At 39.3% G+C, this 10,935-nt stretch overlaps 2 protein-coding genes across 3 annotated transcripts; one reads left to right on the forward strand and one right to left on the reverse strand.

The window, feature by feature from the left end:
• The first annotated feature begins 3,476 nt into the window (after positions 1-3,476).
• LOC133710195 (uncharacterized) lies at positions 3,477-6,248 on the forward strand. 2 transcript variants are annotated; one of them, XM_062136208.1, is made up of 7 exons: positions 3,477-3,719; positions 3,812-3,858; positions 3,949-4,057; positions 4,145-4,343; positions 4,988-5,114; positions 5,515-5,679; positions 5,792-6,248. In XM_062136208.1, exons 1-7 carry the CDS (start codon positions 3,548-3,550, stop codon positions 5,948-5,950), a joined length of 978 nt encoding a protein of 325 aa, XP_061992192.1. In that variant the 5' UTR covers positions 3,477-3,547; the 3' UTR covers positions 5,951-6,248. The 2 variants fall into 2 exon arrangements, with proteins under 2 accessions (XP_061992192.1, XP_061992191.1); XM_062136207.1 differs by having other exon boundaries at positions 3,479-3,719; positions 4,139-4,343.
• An 828-nt stretch (positions 6,249-7,076) lies between these two features.
• On the reverse strand, positions 7,077-10,459 carry LOC133710025 (myb family transcription factor MOF1-like). The gene is made up of 6 exons (XM_062135996.1): positions 9,838-10,459; positions 9,639-9,715; positions 9,475-9,517; positions 8,865-9,075; positions 8,385-8,589; positions 7,077-7,563 (listed from the first exon to the last, which is right to left on the reverse strand). Exons 1-6 carry the CDS (start codon positions 9,971-9,973, stop codon positions 7,315-7,317), a joined length of 921 nt encoding a protein of 306 aa, XP_061991980.1. The 5' UTR covers positions 9,974-10,459; the 3' UTR covers positions 7,077-7,314.
• Between the last annotated feature and the right edge of the window lie 476 nt (positions 10,460-10,935).

Consider the following 10,935-nt stretch of genomic DNA (forward strand, 5'->3'; position numbering starts at 1 on the left):
AGGCATAAAAATATATGACAATATGAGCACATCACGCCTCCTAGAGCCTGACCCTGCCGGAGAAGTCGACCACAAGCCGACATATTCTGGATCACGTTCTAGAGGAAGATGAGGATAACCAGAGTTGGAGGTCACCGACGGAGAACAATCTGAAGGAGAAGTGTCACCGATCAATGTGTCGATGGATCTCCTGAGCTCAAATTGCGACACCGCTATCCAAGACCCGAAGGTTAACCCGCTTGTGGAGAACCAGATGCTTCGGGTAGGCTCGAAATCTACTCGCCGTTCGACGATCAGGTACTTCGCCAGCAAGATCGTGAGGTCTGCAACGTCGTCGTGTCAGTTTGTGAAGGAGAGAGAAAGAGAAATGAGAATTCGATCTGTTTCAAATCGAAAAAGAGAGAGAAAAGGGGTCGAGGGCAAAATAGGAATAGCACAAAAAGAAGCTGATGGTTTTGAGCTCTAAAGTGGCCTTATGTGTACAAAAAAAATTAACAAATTACATATAAGTTATTGACAAAAGATTACTTAACAAATACATCATTTAAAGATTGAATTAAACATATAAGGACTACATCTTACAAATAAGGACAATATCCTCTCCACTTGCCACATGTCATAGGTTAATTTACTTTTTTACCCTTAACTATTTTTTTTGACTTCTAATCCCTTTATAAAGATTAAATTTTACAAACAAGGACAATCTGCTCTCCACTTGTCATATGTCATCAGTTAATTTACTTTTTTACCCTTAGCTACTTCTTTTGACTTCAAAAATCCCTTTATACTACTTTTTTTTTCTAAGAATAATCGCTTTATGTTATTATTATTATTATTTTTTTTAGAATAATCCCTTTTATGTTACTTTTTTTTCTTGAGAATAATCCGTTTATGTTACTTTTTTTGTGTGGATTCCATTTATGTTATTTTTTTTTCCTTGAGAATAATCCCTTTATGTTACTTCACAAAACCTCACTCTCCTACTACTCTTATCTCATCGCCTAATCCTGCTACTACACTCATACTGGTCCAATTCTGCTACTGCACTTGTACTCGTTTTCTGCTACTGTACTCGTCATTGCCTAATCCTGCTACTGTACTCGTCATCGCCTAATCTTGCTACGGCACTCGCTGCACTCATACTCGTCCAGTTCTGCTACTCATGTTCTGCTACTGCACTAGTCATCGTCCAATCCTGCACTGCACTCGTTGCACTCATATTCGTTCAGTTCTGCTACTGTACTTGTACTCGTGTTTTGCTACTGCATTCGTCATCGCCTAATCCTGCTATTGTACTTGTCCAATCTGGCTACTGCACTCATACTTGTCCAGTTCTGCTACTTCACTTGTACTCATGTTTTGCTATTACACTCGTCTTCGCCTAATCCTGCTACTGCACTCGTCCAATCCTGCTACTGCACTCGCTGCAGTCATATTCGTCTAGTTCTACTACTGTACTTGTACTCGTGTTTTGCTACTGCACTCGTCATCGCCTAATCCTGCTACTGTACTCGTCCAATCCGACTACTACACTCATACTTGTCCAGTTCTGCTACTTCACTTGTACTCATGTTTTGCTATTACACTCGTCATCGTCTAATCCTGCTACTGCACTCGTCCAATCCTGCTACTGCACTCGCTGCAGTCATATTCGTCTAGTTCTGCTACTGTACTTGTACTCGTGTTTTGCTACTGCACTCGTCATCGCCTAATCCTGCTACTGCACTTATACTTGTCCAGATCTGCTACTTCACTTGTACTCATGTTTTGCTATTACACTCGTCATCGCCTAATCCTGCTACTGCACTCGCTGCAGTCATATTCGTCTAGTTCTGCTACTGCCCTCGTACTCATGTTCTGCTACTACCCTCGTACTCGTGTTTTGTCTTGCATCTACAATGTACATATTAAAACAATTTCAATAAATACACTAACAATCATAAAAAATAAAAATAAAAATACACCGACAGAAATTAGTGCAGCAAATTGGTGTGGTTATCCATCATACTTTTCACGAAATGCAATGACAGACACATTGGCATTGAAGGGTCAAGTTTTTGAATATTCAACAGCTGATTTCCCTGAAGCACTCTATGTGTATAACTTCTCATCAACTAAAAGATCAATAATCTGTTACTAAAGACAATAATGCAACCCCATAAACCAAAATACTCCTTGCACGAAATCAATGCAATGAAAACAACATTCCTTCACTCTATCTCTAAAGAACTTGATTTGCATCAGTCAAAGACACTAACAACCCGATAATCATATAACTGCAACTACTTCACCAAAGCATCATCCAATCGAAATCACCAAAGCTACAAAGATACACAAACAACATTTCAACCAAAAGAATCTATCTTTCCCTTAATTCTACAGTTCCTCAGTCACCAGATGCAAAATGCAAGCACATTCAAATACACCTCCTCATCAAAATTAACATCCAACATAGTCAAGCCCATAGCACAAAACACTAACACAACCTCTCAAAAAGCAATAATCAAAATAAAAAACCAGGTCAAGAAGCACTAAGCAAGTAAACGACGGGGCAATGCAGGTGAAATCGGAAGAGAGAGATGACTGACCGCTCGCCCGTCGTCTGATTCAATATATACTTACTCCCCAAATAGATATTATAGCAAGTCCTCACTATCTGAAGCAAGCAATCGCCGTGAATCCGCAGCGAAATCGATGCCACTGCTGACAGCAACGTCTTCAGCACCAGCAGCTCCATCTAATCGTCCTCCAAATCATGGCATTTACAAACTGACTTGATTAATTTCGTCAGCAACTTTGCTTCGCCGCACAGGTAGCCATGCGCGATTAGCTTTTGGATGCAATCGACGGCGGGATCGGTGATCTTCACCACTCCCGATGCGGCGGCGCTAATGATAGGGCTGAGAATCGACTCGGCGTCGGCGAGGGAGTACTGATCGGAGCCTTCGTCGTGGAGCGGGCCGGGCTCGGAGGCGCGTCGGGTTCGGAATGATTTGAGGCGTTATGGAGCTGGTCGTGCTACTGCTTCGGAGAACTGCAAATTGGGTTTTGGGATTTCAGTTTTTGCGTTTTGGGATTATGTCAATGGCATGCGCGTAAATTGTGATAAAAACTGTGCATTTTAGTCATTTTTCATCAAAATAGGAAGCCAGGCTTGCTTTATTTGGTTTTGGGCTTGGGCTTGTGTCCTTATTTGTATAAAACTATTTGAATGTGAGTTTTTTGTGTTTATATCTTTGGTCAGGTGCTACTGTGTAATTTTCTAAAAAATTTAGGTGGCCTTATAACTAATTAAAGTTTCAAAATGACACTTAAAATTTGTTATTAAAATTTTAAACTAGGAACTTTTAAAACTGACGGAACTCAAAACTCTCAATTTAATTTTTTTATATGATTTTTCAAAGAGCAGAACCCAAAACAAAAGGCCCTGGGCCTTGGGCCCCCATTTGTAGAAAACAAAGCCCAGAAAGCCGTTATCAAGGTGGGACTTCCACTTTCGTCGAACACAGTGGCGCTTCCGTTCTCCGAAGTCGAGAAGTCGAGAAAAATGGCGGTGGCGGACTGCGGAAGAGAGATAGAAACAGAGCTGAGCAAGAAGAAGGAAATGACGCCATGGGAGCAGCACTCTGCCTTCATCAGCATCCCTCGCTTCGACTACAACGCCCCTTCGTCTCTTCTTCATCACTCCCACTCCGGCTTCCTCATCACCTGCCCCATCAGTCTGTAACTAACTCTCACTCTCCTTATCTACACTTCAATTCATTGCTTCTAAATCCTAATTTCAATTCTCGGCTGTTTTCGATTTTATCAGAGCGGGAGAAAAGCGCCACTAAAGAAGCAATCTCCCTCTTTGCAAAGGTAGAAATCTTCGATTCTGTATTACATTTATTTGTTAGTGATGAGAGTGTTGTATGGTTAGAAAATTCGTGTCTTTTACTTTTTTTACAGTATATTCAGTGCTGTAATAGTAGCGGTAGTGAAGAAAATTCGGCTTCTAAAAGAAGGAAGCTTTCGGAGGAAAATGTGGATGGTGAGGATAGAGTGAATGATAATGATGGTATGATTTGTACTTGTTTAATGCTATTCAATTTCGGCGGCTTTCGGTTGTTGTTGTGATATGAGTTGTTTGTGATCATAGTGGCAGGTGGTGATGTTGAAGAAGGTGCTTGCTCTCATGTGATGGTGGATACAGATGGAGAGACAGGTCCTCTTCTTAAGCTAGTTAAGCTGACAAAGAGTGGTTTGCTTCTCTTTATTTTCGGCAAAAATGTTTCTCCTGATGTCGTTGGGATTGTTTCAAAGATTGTACAGTCTGTGGAATCCGGGAGCTCTGGTTCACTTCTGTGAGTAGATAATTTGGCTGTTTGGCACATACTTTGTTCTATAAACAGTTTATGCATGTAGTGGAATCTTAGATAGATGTTTTGGGTTTTTAGCATTCATTATAAAGTGATAAGCTTCACATGTGTTGTACTTTTCTATTTGCTATACCTGCATTTACCAAGCTGCATTTTAAAGTCGGTTGCTTTTCTGTTGCTCTGTCTTTAGGAGGAATAACTGCATAAAAACAAGAAAGATGAGAAGTAAAACCAATGATAAAGCTGCAGTGCAGTATTATAATCCTAGCAAATCTGTTAGTTGAACCTAGTTAAAGAAACCCTTTGTTGAAGTTGTGCTTTATATTCTGTTATTCTCATATGTTGATGACTTTTCGATCATCAACTCAAAGATAGGAAGAAGTAGACCAAAATGCAACTTCAAAATTACACCAAGTACTAAAGAGAGATGAGCAGAGGTTAACCCTTAATTGTATTCGTACTGACCTTTCAAAAATACTAGCTATTATCTCCTACCTCAAGTTAGCATTCGTTCATAAAAGAGTATAGCAGAAAAGGTCCAGTTTTTGGGTATAACAACGCAATACTTGCTTTTAAAGTTTTGGTATGTACTATATACAATACTAAGAATTCGCAGTTCTTTGGTGCAGTTGGTGTAATCGTATTTTCCCTATCCAAGCTACTTGTAGTTTGAATGAAAAGGAACTGCATGAAGTTGTATCAAATATTGTGCTTCAATTTATGAAAGATAATCAAAAACTTGTGCGGCCCATAAAGGTAAAATTGATCCCTCTGTTTCCCGTTTTTTCTAGATATACATTAATAATGATTATTGTGACAAGTCTATGTGAGACATTGTTTGTTTCTTTACCAATTAGATGTCTGAGGAAAATGTACTGTTACCTTTGACATACCAAAAACAAAAGAAATACAACAATTTTCTTTCGGTCTTTTTTCCTCTCCTGTCTAAGGGCATTCTGAGTTTCTATGCTTTGGTCTATTGATTCATTGGTAATCTGATATCAAATTGTGATCTGTGAAAAAGTTCATTGCTTATGTCCATCTATACTCGTTACATTATTATAGGCAAGGACCTGTTTCTTCAGAAACCTATAAAAGGGGGCTTTAATTAGTGTATGGGGGTTTATAACATTTATCTTTTTACCTGATCTTGTAGTTTGCAATTGGGTATAACAGAAGAGGAATAGAGACAGAATTGAACATTCCAAAAGAAGCCCCAAATGCACTCGAGTTGTTGGACCGTAACAAATGCTTTGCTTTAGTGGCTTCTGCAGTCAAAGATGTTGTATCGGATTCAGTGGTGGATCTCAAAGCTCCAGAGGTGAGAACTCCCTTCCCTTTACTTTCCCCTTTTTACATGGTCTCATTTCTGTAAGAATTTTACTTTGGGCCTGTATTTTATGTTTGTTCTAACTATTAAACTAAATTTACAGCTCACTGTTCTTATTGAGCTACTGCCCCTCTCTGGTATACCAAAAGGGTCTTTAGTGGTTGCTGTATCAGTTCTTCCTCAAAACGTTGTTAGTGCAAAGCCAAAACTATCCATCAAGGCACTGATTTCTGATACCAGGACAAAGGGTGAAAAGGCTTGAGCAACGATTAAAATGTTTTACTCCAATGTATCGAGAATTGGAGCTGTACTTGTGTTAGATATGTCATAAATTTTTGATTCAGCTGGTTTTTACAGTTTGTCACTTTGTTGTACCCCAACCGCTCTATAATTGTGGTTGATTTTCTTTGGCTGGTCTTTCTTCTGTAGCATTCCCCATGGTTTGGTGTGTCCTATTCTATCATCATTTCTGAAAGACCAAAATTTATGAGGCATCGGTGTTGCTAAAAGACATGGAAATTGCTATGAAACTGATGGAAAACTGTCATCTTCTTCTTTTCTGTTCTTTTCTTTTTTTCTTTCAATTCCATAAAGTTTTCCTTACCATTTTGGCCTATGCAAAAACAAAGTCCAAAAGTTCATAATTAGAAACACTGTAAGGGATAGTGACCAGCCATTCTTAGTTCTGAGAAAGAAAGGTTAGTATAGCAACTGAGAGATCAAACGTATATGCTTAGTTCTAGCAAAATGCCCCCGTTTTTTTTTTTTATTTTTTTTTTTTGTCGGTATAATGAGATTTTTATGCTAAGAATTGGCAATTCCTTGGCGCAGTTGGTGAACTTGTCGTTTTGTTTGTAGATGATCTGACCATAGGTTTTTTGCCCTTTTGAAAACCGAGCATCAGCCATTAGCTAGAAGCCAGTAATAGCATAATGGGGGATTGGGGGCAATGCGTCAGACTCAGATCCACATTTTATGTGAGAAATGATTGAGACATTGATAGGTCCCTTTCTCCTTTATATAATTCTTTGACCAAATGTACAATGTCTCCCTGTCGTCAACATGGATATGCTTCAAGCTTTGCTTCTTTTTCCACATGGGTTGGCTCTGTAACTGTAAGCAAGCAAATGGTAATTTGCAATGCGACGGTAAAGATCATAGCGGTGGTTTGGTTTTCATCTACCGGCGGTAATTACTTTCCGAATTTTAAGTTTTACTTGATCTTGTAGTTGAAGACAGCAGTTTGGCATGGTAGTACAATTTTTGGTGTGGTGTCCGCTATCAAACAAGTTGTTGTATGCAATTAGGGTTGGTGGACCTAAAATCCCCAGAATTCTATCGTGAATCTGATTCTCAACGAGGAAGGGACCATACCGTAAACATTGCAGTGAAGTGAAGGGTAATAGCTCTTCGTATCAAATTGAAATACTAATAGTTTTTTTTTTTTAACAGAGAAAACTACCCCTCTAGAATCAGAAGTGGGATTTCAGTAACTAAAAGCTAAACCTTACTAAATCCCATGAAGAACTGCAGCCAAGAAGTAACTAATAGAAAGTCCTAAATCCCATTGACTCGAATCTACTTGGCTAATCAGATGATATTTTTTTTTTTTTTTTACAGCTGACATCAGTTACCACAGAGAGCAATGGAAAGATTCAAATCAACACCACGATTTGCCGAAGAAAAGGCAGAACAGTCTTTATAGTTTAATGATGAGATTGCACCACCCATCTCTTCACTTGAAGAAGCATTGCTCATGTGAGAAGAGGGATGAGGCAACGAGAGAGACAATGATAACTGACAGTCTCCACCTTCGGTGTGTGCTCTTCCTCTACTCTCCTGTTTATGCATTTTCAGTTCATGCTTTTCATCAATCTGAGGAACAAACAACAGCATGTCTGTAAATACAAAATACTTGACTGACAAGAAATCGTCTAAGAGTTGCATAATTCTCTATATTGTTGGTGTCGGTATAGCATTAAAGAAGACAAAAAAAAAACAGTGAACATATAGAGATGAAACATATATGCTCTATGATTCAATGCAAAGTTATGATCCTAGTGCCGCAGAAGTAGTACTATCCTATCCTGTTTGCTCAGAAGTTGTTAAAAGAGGACCATTTTGAATTTGGCTCACTCATAATAGGGGAGGGGTCCCCAGTTTTTCCCATATTTATTCACACAAATCAGAATGGAGTCAATGGACCACAGAATGTAAAGAGTTTCTAGCAACCGAAACGTGGACAACAAATTTCTGTACAATGGTAGCTCATGTAAATGACAAACCCACAAGAAGAAAAGCTCGCTAGACCTCAAAAACAATGTAGGTGTGGTGCTTAAATTGCTGCACAACACAACTGGTTTTCCAGACTAGTCATTCTGGTCAGTGAAAAATTGAATTCAAAGGAAGGTAGGAGGGGGAAAATAGGAGGAAGAAGGATTAAAAAGAAGGGACCTTTTATTTTCCCATCTAGTAAAATTTGGAGGTACTTTGGACTAAGGAGAATCTGCCAAAAGTTGCGACCTACTACTGTTAGGCCATACACGTGACGTAGGTTGACTTTAAAAAAAAAAAACTAAAACAGCGTGTCCATGACTCCATGGTAGTTGGAAATTTGAAACCAGTACTATACACTTCATTGAAGAAAAATTGAGAGTAGATAAAGAGGACGGTTTCTTAAGCAAACAATTGGTTACCTTGAAGAAATCAGATTCCTGCAGTGCAGATTTGAAGAAGGGGTTGAAGTTGTGAAGAAAATGATGCTGCTGTGGCAGAGACACCCCATTTGCCAGCACCAGGCCATAATCATCAAAAGTGTACGGTGCCGTTTCATGTGTTGTTTGTCTCCATTGCCGCTGCTGCTGCTCTGAGACTGAACAGCTCGTCGTCTCGATTCTAGCTCTGTAAAATATGAGAAATATTTTCAAACAAAAAGGAAGAAGAATATTATCAAGAAAAGCAAGCAAGCAAGTTCAGAAAAAGAAGCAAAGGTGGATGCTTTTTGTTTTCTTTCTCTATGACACTATCCTACTTTTTTGACATTGTGATTAGAAGCCTGATACAGCATCTGAAACACCTTCCCCTACTGAAAGACACTAAAGTAGTGCCTAGAGTCTAGCAGCTGAAAACATATATATGTGTGTAGGTTACTAAAGGTAATAAATAAAGGGGCTCACCTTTTTGAACTGCTGGGATTAGTGTACATGGCCTGAGGATCTGATTCTCTGATGGGTTTTGACCGGCGTGGAACACTGTAGATGACCTGAGGATCTGATTCCGGGATGAATTTTGAAGCCGAGAGCAAACCCATAACATTTACTTCATGATCAAGACACCCATCACTATGCTCTTCAAAACTTTGCTTTCTTTGCTGCGTGAAACTCCCATCTGAAATTAATTGGAAAAAAAAAAAACATTAATTTTATTGGAAAGAAAAGCGAAAAAAGGCAAATGGGTCCTGAACCCATTTTGGAGAAGATTTGGCGACAGTGTGAACTGTGAAGTCTGAGAATAATGGGTTTAAGTTTCATGTAAAGTGCCAATACTAGGACATGGGAAAGGAAAATGGTTCACTTTTTCTCACACCCATTTGGGGCATCAACTAAGCAATAAAAAGGCAACAATTAATGAGGTGATGCTGCAGTATCATTTCAAACAAAAAACAAATGCTATCACTGGACAAAGCCCCAATGGAGGAAATCAAAAATGGACCATTACCAATACTAGTAATGCATTACACAATTGCGAAAGATCAAATTTTTACAAGAGCCGTGAAGAAATGGGTACCTGCAGGTGCTCTACTAAGGTCACCCCTCATGCTTCTAAACATCTGATCAAACCAAAGAGAGGAACAAACAAGTGAGCGTTGAATGTTATATTTAGAGGAACAAAAGCACCAAAAAGATGGACTTGGACAAACTAAGATAATGAAGAGAGAAAAAAACAATTACCTGGAGATGGCTTTTGACATGAGAAATGGTGAGTCCTTTGACATCCATAATCTGAAGAACAAGTTTTGGAGTAGCCTCTGAGAGGAAGAAAGACAGGAACCAATTTAAAGGTTAGAACAGAAATATATAGAACCGGGCTAAAAATTTAGAGATCAAAAGAAAATGAAGGAATAGATAGAAGAGAAAGAAAGCTGCTTACTTTTATGGCCTCCAAGCCTCTCAATGGCTTGAACAAAGCAGTGATGAAGCTCAGGAGTCCACCTGAGACGAGGCACTTTGGATCTTATATAAGGCCTAACAGCACCATTTCTTCCACAGCTACTACTAGTACTCATTTTTTTTCCTTCTCAAAACCCAGATAGACCAAAATCCAAACTTTTTCACCACCTGGGTCTTCCCCAAAACTTCTCGTGAGAAAAGTCCTATATGTTGTTCTAATCTGTCTAGCTCTTGGGTTTGGTTTTTTCGAAGGAAAAGACTCGCTCTATTTTCAGATTTAACCTCTCAACTTTTAAGACTCAGAAACCAGTTGGAAGTGTCTATCTAGGTCTGTGGCAGCTAGCATTATAAGCACAGCCTTGGAAAGAAGGGAAGAAGAAGAAAGAGGAAGAATCTGAAGGGGAACACTATGAGGAGAGAGAAACAAGAGAGAGAGAGAGAGAGATCACGAGAAAAGGATAAGACGGAGCTGAGGAAGGTCTGCAAATTCCTTAAAGAGTCTGATAATACCTCTTGCTATTGCTGCTGACCCTGCACACTCTCTCTCTCTCTCTCTCTCTCTCTCTCTTTTGCCTTGCACTGCACTCCCTCTGTCAACCCAACCATTTAATATACTTGTCTCCATTTTCTTTCTTACTATCAAATAAATAAAAGAAAAACAGAAATGAATTTACTCTCTCACACAAATATCACGAGCTTCTGCAAAATCATTACCCCTGGCCTATTCCTCCTATAGGGCATACTAGCTAGTACGCCTCCTTAGTCCATACAACTGCTTCGCTTTGACCGCTCTCTCTCTCACTCTCTCTCTCATTCATTAACTCGTCTCTGAATTCTGATACATACGCCAACGTCGTCATGATCACAAAAAAAGCCCCACGAAATTATTATTCTTTTGTCTTTCTTCCTTTTCGTTTTTACGTATTTTTTTATATGTGAGAATTCAAAAGTGATGCATTGGGCGCACCCCCGATGCGAAAGGACGTCTTTGCCCTTGTAACTTGTCCCTTGTTTTGTAGAGCAATGGAGAACTTGAGTCCAAAGTAGTGGGATGATGGGATATGGATGGGTTATGTTC

The sequence above is a fragment of the Rosa rugosa genome, chromosome 5 (assembly GCF_958449725.1).
Source record: "Rosa rugosa chromosome 5, drRosRugo1.1, whole genome shotgun sequence".
In the NCBI taxonomy this organism is placed as follows: domain Eukaryota; kingdom Viridiplantae; phylum Streptophyta; class Magnoliopsida; order Rosales; family Rosaceae; genus Rosa; species Rosa rugosa.

What these genes read in the sequence shown, in the direction of transcription:
- LOC133710195 (XM_062136207.1), top strand. Translation starts at nt 3,548, where the DNA reads ATGGCGGTGGCGGACTGCGGAAGAGAGATAGAAACAGAGCTGAGCAAG. An exon ending in CCTCATCACCTGCCCCATCA is followed by an intron (nt 3,720 to 3,811) that starts GTCTGTAACTAA and finishes CGATTTTATCAG; the next exon opens with AGCGGGAGAAAAGCGCCACT. An exon ending in AACTTGTGCGGCCCATAAAG is followed by an intron (nt 5,115 to 5,514) that starts GTAAAATTGATC and finishes CTGATCTTGTAG; the next exon opens with TTTGCAATTGGGTATAACAG.
- LOC133710025 (XM_062135996.1), bottom strand. Translation starts at nt 9,973, where the DNA reads ATGAGTACTAGTAGTAGCTGTGGAAGAAATGGTGCTGTTAGGCCTTAT. An exon ending in GAGGCTTGGAGGCCATAAAA is followed by an intron (nt 9,716 to 9,837) that starts GTAAGCAGCTTT and finishes TCTTCCTCTCAG; the next exon opens with AGGCTACTCCAAAACTTGTT. An exon ending in AGGAATCTGATTTCTTCAAG is followed by an intron (nt 7,564 to 8,384) that starts GTAACCAATTGT and finishes TTTGTTCCTCAG; the next exon opens with ATTGATGAAAAGCATGAACT.